At 43.3% G+C, this 15,995-nt stretch overlaps 1 protein-coding gene across 1 annotated transcript in view; it reads left to right on the plus strand.

Annotated features, from left to right (window-relative positions):
• Positions 1–529: 529 nt before the first annotated feature.
• The window catches only part of LOC311010072 (scavenger receptor cysteine-rich type 1 protein M130-like), a gene marked incomplete at both ends in the record, with an annotated part of 45,344 nt that continues 29,878 nt past the window's right edge, over positions 530–15,995 (plus strand). The window contains one exon of the mRNA XM_084004553.1: positions 530–617. Coding sequence (XP_083860679.1) covers positions 530–617 — 88 coding nt within the window. The remainder of the gene's footprint in view (positions 618–15,995) is intronic.

The following is a 15,995-nucleotide window of genomic DNA, read 5'->3' on the forward strand; positions in this document are numbered from 1 at the left end:
CGGAGCGACTCAACGTAACGCGGTTCTTCAAAGAGAGGACTTTTTCCCGCTCAGCTAACTACAGCGGCAGGAGGTGAGTTTAAATATCATAAATTATGTTTTCCATTAATATTAGGTGTAGCAACGTAAAGTAAAATCCTTCGGTTTATTTATGGGGACGTAATATTCGTGTTTACTAATTGTTTTGTCGCTCGGTGGACCGACACTATCGTAGCTAGTTAGCATTAGCTAGCTAGCCTCCACTAATGTGTTACTGTGGCTGCGGGTTTCACGGCTGAGTCACCGCCATGGTCACTTCCCAGCTTCGCTCTCTTAATCATTCTATTGTCCAGGAAGTTTGATAATTAATGAGCCAATGCTTTGGTAATGAATATAATGCCACTAATTACTTGTGATGACGTGGGGCATGCTGCAGACTATGAACTCAAAACTCTGTTCTGAACGGACATTTGGCCGCGTCGCCCCCCCCTCACTGCTCCGTGTGTCTCTGCCGTCTCTGCTGCGTGTTTGTGGGGGAACAGCGGGCTGGATGACGCGCTGGAAGAGCGGACAGCGAAGCGGAGAGACCACGGAGAGAATGAGACGGACTTTGGGTCCAAGTTTACTGGAGTCGTACAGTGAAATGATTCATTTAAACCGAACGTTAGAATGGGTTTTTCGTGTCCTCCGTTATGTTTTACACGACAAACGGAACGTCGGATTAAACAACACGAACGTCAGTTTGAAGGTAAAACAGTTGAGTCCTAATTTCACGTCAAGCGTCTGGAAACAGGTGAACTTGTTGTTACTCTGAGGTTGAGACAACCAGCCCGTCCTCCCTACCACCGCTGTGTGTCTTCACAGCAGCAGAGAGGCTGACAGGAGAGGAGCAGTGACGTCACAGGGCTGCTTAATGCAAGTTTCAGTTGGAAACTTTCCATGGGAATTATCAGGAATTCATGGGAATAAACCTGCAATTTACAAAATTGAAGGTTGGTCCTGAACAGGGATTTTTAATATAGTTGTGGAAAATGTACTTAAGCATAATTTTGACTGAAACAACCAGATTTCATGCAAATACACTTGAGTGTATCAATGCTGGTATCTTATTCTACCACAAAATGTCTTTGTATATGTGCAAATATTGTGAAAAGACATACGTGAAGAATGCCACAAAACTGCAGCTGCATATTGTAAAGTGCAAATATAATATATGAATATTTCCAAAATTCCCCAGCATAACTTCCCATGGAAAGTCTTCAGAAAATGTACTGGAAATGTTCTGCCGCTTTACAACCCAATCTGATACAGATACACTGAAATAATTGTCAGTCAAGTTAACTTCTACATGTTAGTCGAAAGTCATTTGGAATATAAATCTTAACTTGAAATGGGAAGTCATATAAACATATTCAAGTTGTTTTACCTTGAGATGGTGAGTTACAATAATGCAGACGTGTGTTTGTGTGACTCGGTAAGGGAAGTTTTCTGGCATTTATAATGTAAAACAATTATTTGTTTTAACTGATAGTATGAAGTTGTAATAACTAGTGGTTAAAAGTAGGGCTGCAGCTATCAGATCTTTTTGTAATCGAGTAATCTACCGATTATTCCATCGGTTTATCGAGTAATCGGATAAAAATTAACATTGTATACAGCTCCCATATACACATACATGACTATAAAAAGCAATAAAGATAAGAAAAAAGGAGAGAAAAAAGCTAAAGATGAATGTTTTTTCTTTATTTAAATCTCAACGCAAACAAAGACATCAAAATCACCTAAATTGTTTAAAAATAAACTTAAATTGCAAATTGCCAGCTTGAAATGTCTGACAGTGAGGTCAAAGTCTTTTTACATTAATAACAACCTCAACTAATATGTATCACACTTTGCACAGTGAAGCCCTTCTAGATCACCCAGGTACAAGATTTAAACACTAAAATAGATTTTCATCTTAAAAACTGCTTCCAGGACACCATGGACACCAAAATGGAGCCACAGAAGGGCGATTCCAGGAAATGTGAAGATGCTTCAACAGGACCTCCAGCAAGCAGAGTGATTAGAGAAGTGAGTATTTTGTGCTGAGTTCAGAATAATGGAGTCCCGTTCTCTCCAGGAGGGAGAGCTTGTGAAGCTCTGCTTTCCATCTTGCTTTAATATTCAGAGAATGGTCTCTTTTCAATATCATTTAGATATTCTGGTTTTGGTAAGTAGCTTCTTTTACAGGCTTTTTGAAAAATGTCTAGGATCTCCTCTCCCATTGTAGTATCATTTTTTTTTTTTATATTTTGCAGACAAAGTCCCTGATTTGTAAATACCTAAAGTGATCTTGATTCTGCAGATTAAAGTTGTTGTTAAAGGTTAAAAACCCCGTCAATCAAAAAGTCAGGCCGGAGGTAAACTTGGACGGCGTGCCTGTGTGTCGATGCTTACTTCCTGATTGCACACACTCTGCCGTCTCGAGCACTAGCGCGTGCACGTGTGTGTCGTTATCAGCTGTATCAGCAGCTCCACCCCCTTCCCCCTCAAACCGCCTCTCCTTCCACTCAGCTGTTATTGCAACAAACACTTAATACGTTCAGGCTTTAACAGGCTGATGTTTCCTTATCAGTAAACTGTTACCATGGTAACTGACTCTGTGAAGCTAACCTGCTCGCTGGCAGGTTTTCTTCAACAGACTGAGTTTCTCCCAATCTGTCTCCTCCATTTTGCTGATCCTGAACCAGCTGTGGAAACTTGCAGAGTCCTTTCCTCGTCAACCATCGATATGGAAGCATAAGTGATTCTAGCAGCCTCGCGTCTGGAGAGGATGTTGATTACTTAGTAGAACTCTTCAGTTTTACCTCACCATCCATCACACATCTGAACAATATTCTCCGGCCTTACATTTCTTTATTTCATATCGTAATCTCAGACCAGATTCTTTGCAGAGCTCTTAGGTTCTGAAATGTTTAAGGACATTTCTGTGTGTTGAAGCAGCGTTCTGTTGGAAGTAGAAATAGCCACTGATATTAACTCTGTTTAATATGTGAAATATGATTAAAACCATATCTTAGGCTGCACAATATTCTTATGCTTCATTTTCAGCTGCAGCCACATTCTTTTTGTGTCTGTGGGATTAAACCTAAATCAAAACTCTTATTTTTATTTCCACAACTTTCAGCCATGACCAACAGGAACTGAACCTCAGTCGGGTTTGTATTAGTCAGCGTTGCTTACCGTTACGCCGCTGTACTGCGCTGTGGACCTAAAAAGAAAATGTTATTCACTTTGAAATCAAATAACTATTTAATTCGGTCTACATTTGCTTCCCAGACCAACTATTGCTCCGTTGCTGCAGCTGTGTTGCTCCGCTTTCTAAGGATGAGCTTGTTTTCTCCATAAACACAAAAGTAATATCTCTAACTCTCCTGGTTGCCATGGTGACTCGTAGTATCGGAGCTCCATTGATGATGGCTTTGTATAGTCGGCAGGCACACGCATAACTCAGTATACATACTCAGAGTAGGTCCAGAGTCCGGGGTCAGGTTCAGAGTCCAGAGGTCCAGATCTCCATGGCGACCGATGTTATGGCATCGGTCACCATGGAGATGTATCCTGTGGAGCTAGCCTGCTCCAGACCGGGCTAAGATCCAGGATCTATCGGTCTTATCTGTATCTCAGTCACTTTGTTGGGAAACTAATGTGTTCATTCCGGTTATCCCACTGCTCATTCCAAGTTTCCATCCAGTGAAGTAGCCTACTGTCATTATTTAAACAGTGTGACCATATTTTTACATTCATTCATATCAGAGGTCTTAAACGGTTTCCAGGCCAAGGGCCCCTTGGCTGATAGTGACACGGTGGAGGGCCCCCTATTACATATCATATTAATTAGGGATGCACCGATACCACTTTTTTTCAAACCGATACGATACCGATATTTGGATCTGAGTACTTGCCGATACCGAGTACCGATGCCGATCCTTCTACCACAACAAAAAAACAAACGATTAGGCAAAATGCAATGAATTGGAAGACAAGTTTTATTTTCTTCTCTGCTTGTTACAACAAATAATGATAAATATGAGTAAATGACTGTAAAACTTTTCACATTTCAAGTGAAAATAAAAAATTTTCTGTGAAATTATTGCAGTTTCCTCATTTGAATCAAACAAAATTATCAATTAGCACTGTCTTCAGCTTTTAGATTAACAAAACATGAATTAACCTATTGCAGAGTTAAACTTCAGTCAGAATGCAATGGTGTGGTCTTTGAACTAAGCTTCTTTTGAGAAAGTGAGAGGCAGATTCTTTTTGATGAACAGAATCATCTCTGCATGATCAGCTGTGAGCCTGTTTCTGCTTTCACCCACAATGTGTGACACTGAGCTGAACAACCTTTCACTGTCAACACTAGTGCAAGGTGCTGAAAGGTATCTGCCCGCCAGTTTAGCCAGAGTTGGGAAGCGCACTTTATTAACCACCCAGCAGCCGCCAGTTTTTTTTTTTCTGTTTTTTTTTTTTTTCAACCGCCAGTCTCACTCCTCGCCTAACCACGCTGTTTCTGATTAGCTCGACGTCTCCCCCTAGCCGCCAATCTAAAAAAATACAACAAAGATGCAAAGCCACCCTCTGATCGCGGTCTTCATGCAGAGCAATTGCATGCACTGGTATCGGAACTTTGGGTCATGACCGAAAGAATAAGATCCCGGATACAAGCGGCCGAAATGAGCTTCCTCCGCAGGGTGGCGGGGCGCTCCCTTAGAGATAGGGTGAGGAGCTCCGTCACACGGGAGGAGCTCGGAGTAGAGGCGCTGCTCCTCCACATCGAGAGGAGCCAGTTGAGGTGGCTCGGGCATCTGTATCGGATGCCCCCTGGACGCCTCCCTCGGGAGGTGTTCCAGGCATGCCCCACCGGGAGGAGACCCCGAGGAAGACCCAGGACACGCTGGAGTGACTATGTCACCCGGCTGGCCTGGGAACGCCTTGGGGTCCTCCCGGAGGAGCTGGGGGAAGTGTCCGGGGAGAGGGAAGTCTGGGCGTCCCTGCTCAGGCAGCTGCCCCCGCGACCCGGTCCCGGCGAAGCGGAAGAAAATGGATGGATGGATGGATGGATGGTATCGGTTCTTGGTATCGATAAACTTTAGCGAGTACGAGTACAAGTATATTACAACAGTATCGACCCGATACCCGATGCCAGTATCGGTATCGGTGCATCCCTAATATTAATCATGTTCCTTATTAAGTCGGGCCAATAATAATGTGTAGTGCAGCCTATAGTGCCATGTATACAGGTACTTTGTAATGATGTATGTATGCAATGCTTAGCCATTAAAATAATAATTGTTGACAGAAATATATATTTACAGAACATATTGTAAATCTATATTAACATTTCTACATCACAATTTCACATTTACACAACAATTAACATTTATATTTGCTTATTAGATGTTGTATTAATGTTCATGTGTATTTTTGAACATATTTTACATTTTGTAAGAAAAAAAGGTTTGGGATCAAATAATGTTGGGGACCCCCTGCTGGAAATCCGTGGACCCCCTATGGGTCCCGGACCCCATGTTGAAGATCTCTGGCCTATATTCATGAATGTTATTGAATTGTGTTCATGAAGCTGTTCATGTTGTTCAGCAAAGGTTCACCGTGCATCAGTTTATGACCGGCTGGTCCCATAACCAGACTGTGAGCCCCCCTCACTCCCTCTCTTTGATTCTGGTTGTAATGTATTGATAAAGCGCTGGATCACTATTGTAAAGTTCACCCTGTATCAGGCGCGGCGCTACTATTGGGCCTGGTGGGCCTGGGCCCACCCATTTTAGGCCTGGGCCCGCCCATTTTGACTCATGCCTACTGATTAGTGAGTGATTTTCTTTCTAGCTGTTCATCCAATAAGCAGCCTGAGGAAAGCTTTGAGTGAAGGCTTCTCAGCCAATCTTCTACCCCGTGTGGACTACTAAGCCTGCCCACAGGCTGCATCGTCACCAGCAAGTGATCCAATAAAATGAATGACTTTGGCGCGCAAGCTTTGAGATGAGAAATGAAGGTGCGTGTCCACAGGGGCGATTTTAAACGCGTGTGGACGCGCCGCTTCCCAGTATCGCACGCTTGGTGGGCTGCCACTAGAGGATGATTGACAGGCGCTGTCCTTTAACCAACAGATTTTTGCGAGCGTTCGCGAGCGTTCCCGAGGAGGCGAGTCGAGCCCGGCGCCTCTGATTAGCATAAAGTAGATTCGACCTCAACTTTAGGCAAATGAGGTGCGGCCAACTCGCGCGCAGTCTCTCGACATTCGCCGCAACGCTACCAGAATGCATTGCACGGCTTTTCACATAGACAATGAATGGGACGCGGGGAAACACCGCTGCCCGTGGACACGCACCTTCAGACAGAACAGACCCCGTTTTTTTTTTTTTTTTTTTGGCTTATTTTAATTGGCCCATCCACTTTTCTTGTGGCCCACCCACAATCAAAATCCTGGCGCCGCTAGTGCCCTGTATGTTCCTCCTCAGCCACCGTACCTGTCAAAGTTGTTTTCTAGAGTATTTGAGCGCCAGATTAAAGCGGTGCAGGAGGCCGTGACAAAGGTGGAACCCCTCTGGAGGCCGAATGCAGCTAAAACAACACAAACAGATTTACAGGTTCAGAATAAAATGAGCCTCCAGAGCAATAAAATATGAGGTGTTCTGAATAAAGAAAGCAGCAGAGCTGAAAACATCCTGCTGCTTTATGAAGGACGAATGAAAGTCAAAGTCAGACTGAAACATGATGTCAGTGAACTGACTGAGACACAGTCAGTTACAGCAGCAGTTACACACAGACTGCAGTCAACAAGGAGACGACACACTGAAACACTCAAATATCATCCTGCACCGTTTCTCATCATCATTTTCCTGCTACGAGTTTGAGGGACGATGTTTGAATCCAGAAGTTAGAAGGAATCCAACAGGAATGGACAGCTCGGAGCTTCCCGCAGAGATCCACATCCACTGAATCTCTTTGGCTTTTGGACTGTTGGTCGGACAAAACAAGACATTTAAAGACTTCACCTCGGATTCTGACAGACTGGGCTGCACATTTTATACCGTTTACTGGTGTTTTATAGACTCAATGATTGATTACTAAAACATTCAATAGATCCATCAACAGTTAATATAAGCTGTAATCCAGTCTCCTCTGAAAGACTTGGTGTTGAAACATCGAGCGGAAATAATAAGATGACACTGACAGCATTTATCTCACAGGAACATCTAAGTGGTTTCCTGGTTGTCATAGTAACAGTCATGTAATGTCCTCAGTAGGTAGATTCTTGTCTGATAAAAGTTTTTTGGTTTCCCAGAAATGCAGTTCTGAGAAATGTTTCTAAGTAAAGAGTAAAGCTCCACCTCTTCCTGTACACAGATCTACATTGAGGACAGCACAGGTCTTTATCAGAGCAGAGACAGACAGGCGGGCAGACAGACGGTCTACCTGCACATCATGGACCCCCTGTTGGTGCTGGTGCTGTTGCTGTGGATCTCAGGTAGGACTCTGCTTTAAAGATGATGTGATATTATTTGTGTTGGATCTTTAAATGAGAACAAACTGCTCACATACATCAACACCGCCAGGCTCCACTCCACGGGGTTTTCATCCAATCAGAGGTTTTCATTCTATTTCAGTCATATATTATTTCTTTTTTAGTGTTGGGGTTGTAGCAGGAGCAGATTTGGTTATCAACAGTTAATTATCAATATCAATATGATTATCGGTATTAATAATTATATTTAATATATTATCATGATATAATCATGAATAAACGGGGCACCACCCTGGGATCAGGGAAAAGATAACCTAAAACTGTATTCAGTCTCAATATGAAGGTTTTATACTCACATGCCAATCATCGTGATCATTGGCATAGGAGTACAAAACCAATCGAACAATTAAAAGGCGTGAAATTCAAGCACTAGCCTTCACAACCTGCTGTTATCCAGTGACATATACACAACAAGCACAAGAGACCGCTAGTTATAATATAATAAGATTTATTAAAATCAGTAATAATGATCACAATCAATAACACTGCAATTAACAAAGCCTTATTACCTAACTACCTAACACACAAAGCTAAGCTTAAACAAAGGATGTGTGTGTGTGTGTGCGCGTGCGTGTGCATGTGCGTGTGTGTATGTGCGTGCGTGTCGAGAGAGAGGGAGAGAGAGAGAGGGAGAGATGGCTATGGGCGGCCACCAGATGTAGCGAGAGAGAGAGAGAGAGAGGTGGAGCTATTCCTCGCAGCGTTCAGGGGCGGAGCCACTGAGGTCTGATGGAGTAGCGAGAGAGAGAGAGAGGTGGAGCTATTCCTCGCAGCGGTCAGGGGCGGAGCCACTGAGGTCTGACGGAGTAGAGAGAGAGAGAGAGAGATAGCCGTATGTAGCCACCAGATGTAGCTATGTCCCTAGCGCCCGCCGGGAACAGCTGGCTTAGGACACGTGTATGTGTGTGTGTGTGTTAGCGGGTCACAAACAAAGAGAGAGAAAATGCGCGAGCGATATTCGGAGGGACAGAAAGCGTGCCGTTACCACACGGGCTCGCGTGAATGAACTGGCGTTTATTCCGCGAGACCGGTCTTTTAACTGATAGTAGAGGCTTTCTGAGCTCGCGAATATGGCGGAGGTTAGTCGAAAACACTGTTACAGAAATCAACCCAGCGGCGATCACGATCAGCATTCAAATACAGCAGCACATGAACCAACGGACTCGGCGGTCCGCGATCAGAACTTAAAACACATTAACAAGAATTACAAGCATGTCCTACACTATCACTTGTGTCTCTGCCCAGACTGATAGCCTCTTACTGGTATCGTTGCGTAAGACGATGACGGCGTTCCGTAACGGCGGTGGTTCGTGAGTCCCCGGCGTCAGCGGGGGACGTGATGAGTCGGCTTCGTCTCATAGTTGTAGGGGTGAGTATTGGCAAGAACCTCACGATATGATGCGTATCACAATACTGCGATATAAATAAAGATGAAAACACAAGTACCTGTATGTACATCAGATGATATTGATCAGAGGACAAAATGGTGAAAACTATTTCATTCAAAACAGCCTCCATTTTATTAATTCCCATGAAATTCACTGGAATAAATATTGAAAATATAATGAAAAAGGACAAAGTACCCCGAGTGACAATGCATCAAATAATAAGTAATAAAATAATAATAATCGTTTATCCTTTTGTGTCACTGTTTGAACACTGAACTGAAGAGGTCATATAAAAAATAATGTAAAGGTAAATGTGTAAACAAAATATACAAAAGGGAAAATAAAGTGTACATAGTCCTCTTGTAAACAAAATAAATAGCATACCTAAACATTTGGACACATGGATAGGCCTAAAACTTGTTCCTCACTTCATCTGTTTTTTAGGTTTTTGTTTACATTTTTGATCATATTCACTGAAGCCGACACAACGCACCTCTACGTGCACTTAGAGCCTGTTGTTTGTTTTGCAAGGTACAATTCGTGGAATGAGCAACACAGCTCACCGTGTGGGTAGTAGAAATGTGCCAAAGCCCCCTGCAATATTTTTCTGTTGCGGTTTGCTTGAAAGAACAGGTGTGCCTGTAGTTGGCACAGTTGAAGCTGCAGCTCAGGGGGCTGCTCGCCGACGGCAGCAGGGAGCGGCTCAATGAACAACGCCATGCGTGGCTGCATGGCGTACAAATCTTGGAAGGCTCTTAAACTCTTTGCACATCTCACATGAGGGGAAGTGTGCCAAATTCAGACGGTCGGATTGATGGCCCTCTAGCTCCCTCTAGCGGCTGACAGAATGAATTAAAGCTGGGGGGGTCTGGTTCAAATGACATGCTTTTTTCGAACGACTGTGAAACCAATAATATATACATATACATTTGACATAACATTTTCTTTTACTTATGGCATTTTGACATAACATGTTACAGCAGGGGCTGCACGGTGGTGTAGTGGGTAGCACTCTCGCCTCACAGCAAGAGGGTCCTGGGTTCGATTCCCGGGTCGGCCCAGGTTCCTTCTGTGTGGAGTTTGCATGTTCTCCCCGTGTAAGCGTGGGTTCTCTCCGGGTTCTCCGGCTTCCTCCCACAGTCCAAAGACATGCAGGATGGGGATAGGTTAATTGGTGACTCTAAATTGCCCGTAGGTGTGAATGTGAGTGTGAATGGTTGTCTGTCTCTACATGTCTCCCTGTGATAGACTGGCGTCCTGTCCAGGGTGTACCCTGCCTTCGCCCAATGACAGCTGGGATCGGCTCCAGCCCCCCCGTGACCCTAAATACAGGATAAGCGGTAGAAAATGGATGGATGGATGGATGTTACAGCAGTAGGTAGTATACAGAGCTGAAGTCTAGCTCTAGACAGTACATACAGATTAGGTGTGTATTAGACAAGTCTCCAATCGAGTGACCTTAGTGTGTCGATTTGCTCAGTTGAGTTCTTCACATCCTGCTACGTACCACTGACATTGGCCTTGGACCATACAAGTTTCTGGTTCAACTTATTGTTTGGGTACAGAATGTTTTTTTGTTATGCTCCCATGCCGTCTCAACACAGTGTCTGCTGATTCGTGCCTCTGACCCTTACATTCGTTGAAGTCTTCTATTTTTGAGTCCGGTGCTCTGTAAACACAGCTTACAACTATATTTTTACCTTTCGTTACACAGATTTCAATTGTCACACATTCCAATAAGTGATCCACAGCTTCAGACATATTTTGTACTGTCTCATACTTGATGTTACTGTCAATGAATAGGGCCACTCCTCCTATGCCTTTGTTTCTCCTGTTAACACATACAAGATTATATAAAAAATCGGTGCATTTGTCATGTTAAAAGAAAGTGGTTGTCCGGATCAATTCCTTCATTCGGGTCAGATAAGGTATGATTCACATGTTGATTTGTAATGAGCTCCACACTTCCTTGCTCAGCAATCCTTTCAGATATTCCCATCATACTTTCAGTCCGTGTAAGAACCGTTGACCTCTGCTGTGCTGTAGATATGGAGTGTTCGTGATCCATACCTTAGTTATTGTATTTCTCCAACTCATCCTTACTCCTGATCTGGATTATTTTAACTTCTTCTGGTGTTGCATTTGACCAATCTGTTAGTGATTCCCAGAGTAAACAACAATCACGGGAGAGCATCATTTAGTCACTATGCAACAAATGGCTGGAATAAACTTCCTGAAGATGTAAGACTTGCCCCAACTCTGACCACTTTTAAAACTAGACTGAAAACTTTTATGTTCACCGTAGCTTTCTGCTAAATCTTATAATGTCTGCACTGTTTTTAATTATTGCAAATATGTTTTTATTCTCCTTTTCTTTCTGTAATGCATTTTTAAATTTGCCTTTATTTTCTTTTAATTCTTCTATTTTTTTCACTTTGTTGTATGATGTGAAGCACTTTGAGTCTGCCTTGTGTATGAAATGTGCTATACAAATAAAGTTGCCTTGCCTTGCCTTGTTTTGATGTAGATCCTGCAGTTTGCCCTCCAGGTGTGTTGTATCTTGCCATCCTTCTTCAGTTGACAAGCTTTTCTGGCGATGTCTGCGTTCTTTTTGGTGAGGTTTGGTGATAGTTTAATTTTTATAAATGGACTAGCGTGCCACACAGATTATATACACATATACATGGATAATTATATACAACAATATAAAAATAAAAAATAAAACATTGGAGAGGAGGGGATCAGAATCAGGTTTTTTCCAACATTAGAACAAGTGAAATAGAGCAGGGGTGTGTGGGAAAATAATACATGAAAAGAGAAAACACCTTTGTAGGGAGATTGTCTATCAGCTTTTAAAATGACCGTTCAATTAGCTGAGGACACTTTCATATTTAATCCGTTACTTCCCTTAGATCCGTCTGTGTCTTTTCATGAAGGAGACCCATTTTGACCATATTTTTGTGAATTTATCCATTTGTATATGAAGTGAAAAGGTGATTTTCTTCCCATTCAGTATCTATCATTAATCATATCTGTCCATTCTTCTACTGTGGGAGGGTTGGGCTGCAGCCAGTGTCTACTTATGTTTTTCTAAGCTGCAGTTATCATTGTTGTAAATAAGTCTTTGTGAAATGAATGTTTTGAAGTGGTTACATGTATTATTTCTACAATCACTGTATGTATATTCAGTAAGCATCTCTCTGTGCAGCGGTTGGTGTTGTTAGTCCGCCATATATTCAGACTTGTGACAAATGATGCAGCATGTGATCAGTGTTACTGTGTGTAAGTCCATCTGATTGATCATCCTCACTGTTTCCTGTTCACTCTGTGTCAGAGCTGCATTTAAATGCTGCTGCTTCACATTAAAACACCTCAACTAGATACACTTTTATTGTGGAGGGGTCACAGGAAACACAATAGTTGTGTCTAAATTCAGCGACTCATCCTTCAGAGAACACAGCTGACGTAGAACGTGAAGGCCGAGACGGTCTGATCTACAGAGGACTTCCTGTTTGAGTCACCAGCTGTTCCCGCCCTCACACTTTGCCACTCCCGTTGCTTAGCAACCAGCTGCTGTTGACCCTAAAGCACAAAGAAGATGTAACTAACTTATCTGATTAAAATGGAGCCAGAGATCATAATTTGTATCCTTTTTATTTGATATTATGATGGTTCAGGCTGAGAGAGGAACATTGTCAGGTAAATTAAATAACATTAACATTGGTTAAACTGTGGACTTTAAATTTAATCCCATCGGTCACTATAGTGACCATGAAATCATTTTAAGTTAACAGGTCCTAAAAACATTAATGAATATTGTATCGATCCATTTCCAGAAAGTATTGAAGTAATAAAACCTCTCAATGACATATGTGCAGTGTTGCATGTTTAGTGTAAATGTCACATGACCAGAGCTGATTACTTCCTGGTTGCACCTGTAGAGGAGGATGGCTGCATGAAAGCTCCGACAAAAAAAGCTTAGTAAAGTATGTTAATATGAAGATAAGACTAATATTTCTGGTTCACATAATCTTTAAGATGTTTAGTATTGATATATGTATTTACAATCACTCAACTCTGTTCACTGAAGTCACAGAATGAAGAAACATGTTGTGACCAGTGGGATAACACAATGTACAGTATCTAGATGTACATGTACTTGTTACATGAGAAAGATGCTGTCCTCAGTGATGGTGATAGTGATGGATCAGATATGGACTATGTTGGGAGACACACACACACACACACACACACACACACACACACACACACACACACATAAATGTATACATGTATATATCAAAGTTTAGTTTGATGCTTTCCTCTTCTTGAATGCAGAATACCTCTATCCTGAATAACCCCTATATTGTAAATGAATCATGTGACTGGTCTACAGATGAAATATTACAATGTTACAATGAATGCACTGAAGTAATATTGAACTAAAGTACAAGATAAAATGTTAGAACAAAGTTAGAACATGAAGGTTTCAATACATTTTCCAAAAGTCACAATGTTACAATAAAGGAGATGTTTTAGTTTGCTTTCTGTATTCATATCGGTGATGTATGAGGACTTTTGATATGTAAAATAGTCACACTAGCATGTGATGAAGTATTTTAGTGGCGATGATGGAGATGCTGCCAGAAACAGAGTTTTACATTTTAGAAGTATTTTATAAGACTGTGAAGGAGAAATATGCTAACATAGACATTATCCCACCGGTCACCTTTGTGACCATAAAACACACTTTTCACCTAATTTTCCATGAAGATTTTCAAAAGTAATGATTGATTATTGAAAAGGGTTAGTAATGACATATGATTTGGATATTTCCATGTCTGGGAAAAATTTGGGATTAAATGGGTTAAGATAACATTAATGTTAACTTTAGCTAGTTAATGTAGTTTATATGGCTGCAGGCCCATTTTCTCTAAATCACAACTTAAAAAGAAGCTACGCTGTCTGTCTCTCTCCTGTCTCCCTCCATCATCTGCTGTCTGTCTCTCTCTCCATCATCTGCTGTCTGTCTCTCTCTCCATCATCTGCTGTCTGTCTCTCTCCTGTCTCCCTCCATCATCTGCTGTCTGTCTCTCTCTCCATCATCTGCTGTCTGTCTCTCTCCTGTCTCCCTCCATCATCTGCTGTCTGTCTCTCTCTTGTCTCCCTCCATCATCTGCTGTCTGTCTCTCTTGTCTCCCTCCATCATCTGCTGTCTGTCTCCCTCCATCATCTGCTGTCTGTCTCTCTCCTGTCTCCCTCTATCATCTGCTGTCTGTCTCTCTCCTGTCTCCCTCTATCATCTGCTGTCTGTCTCTCTCCTGTCTCCCTCCATCATCTGCTGTCTGTCTCTCTCTTGTCTCCCTCCATCATCTGCTGTCTGTCTCTCTTGTCTCCCTCCATCATCTGCTGTCTGTCTCTCTTGTCTCCCTCCATCATCTGCTGTCTGTCTCTTTCCTCTTTCCCTCCATCACCTGCTGTGTGTCTCGCTTGTCTCCCTCCATCATCTGCTGTCTGTCTCTCTTGTCTCCCTCCATCATCTGCTATCTGTCTCTCTTGTCTCCCTCCATCATCTGCTGTCTGTCTCTCTTGTCTCCCTCCATCATCTGCTATCTGTCTCTCTTGTCTCCCTCCATCATCTGCTGTCTGTCTCTCTTGTCTCCCTCCATCATCTGCTGTCTGTCTCTTTCCTCTCTCCCTCCATCACCTGCTGTGTGTCTCTCTTGTCTCCCTCCATCATCTGCTGTCTGTCTCTCTTGTCTCCCTCCATCATCTGCTATCTGTCTCTCTTGTCTCCCTCCATCATCTGCTGTCTGTCTCTCTTGTCTCCCTCCATCATCTGCTGTCTGTCTCTTTCCTCTCTCCCTCCATCACCTGCTGTGTGTCTCTCTTGTCTCCCTCCATCATCTGCTGTCTGTCTCTCTTGTCTCCCTCCATCATCTGCTGTCTGTCTCTCCTGTCTCCCTCCATCATTTGCTGTCTGTCTCTCTCCTGTCTCCCTCTATCATCTGCTGTCTGTCTCTCTCCTGTCTCCCTCTATCATCTGCTGTCTGTCTCTCTCCTGTCTCCCTCCATCATCTGCTGTCTGTCTCTCTCCTGTCTCCCTCCATCATCTGCTGTCTGTCTCTCCTGTCTCCCTCCATCATCTGCTGTCTGTCTCTTTCCTCTCTCCCTCCATCATCTGCTGTCTGTCTCTCTTGTCTCCCTCCATCATCTGCTGTCTGTCTCTTTCCTCTCTCCCTCCATCATCTGCTGTCTGTCTCTCTTGTCTCCCTCCATCATCTGCTGTCTGTCTCTCCTGTCTCCCTCCATCACCTGCTGTGTGTCTCTCTTGTCTCCCTCCATCATCTGCTGTCTGTCTCTCTTGTCTCCCTCCATCATCTGCTGTCTGTCTCTCTTGTCTCCCTCCATCATCTGCTATCTGTCTCTCTTGTCTCCCTCCATCATCTGCTGTCTGTCTCTCTTGTCTCCCTCCATCATCTGCTGTCTGTCTCTCTCCTGTCTCCCTCCATCATCTGCTGTCTGTCTCTCTCCTGTCTCCCTCTATCATCTGCTGTCTGTCTCTCTCCTGTCTCCCTCTATCATCTGCTGTCTGTCTCTCTCCTGTCTCCCTCCATCATCTGCTGTCTGTCTCTCTCTTGTCTCCCTCCATCACCTGCTGTGTGTCTCTCTTGTCTCCCTCCATCATCTGCTGTCTGTCTCTCTTGTCTCCCTCCATCATCTGCTATCTGTCTCTCTTGTCTCCCTCCATCATCTGCTGTCTGTCTCTCTTGTCTCCCTCCATCATCTGCTGTCTGTCTCTTTCCTCTCTCCCTCCATCACCTGCTGTGTGTCTCTCTTGTCTCCCTCCATCATCTGCTGTCTGTCTCTCTTGTCTCCCTCCATCATCTGCTATCTGTCTCTCTTGTCTCCCTCCATCATCTGCTGTCTGTCTCTCTTGTCTCCCTCCATCATCTGCTGTCTGTCTGTCTCTCTCCTGTCTCCCTCCATCATCTGCTGTCTGTCTCTCTCCTGTCTCCCTCCATCATCTGCTGTCTGTCTCACTC

Source organism: Eutrigla gurnardus (assembly GCF_963514095.1).
Source record: "Eutrigla gurnardus genome assembly, chromosome: 24".
Lineage (NCBI taxonomy): Eukaryota > Metazoa > Chordata > Actinopteri > Perciformes > Triglidae > Eutrigla > Eutrigla gurnardus.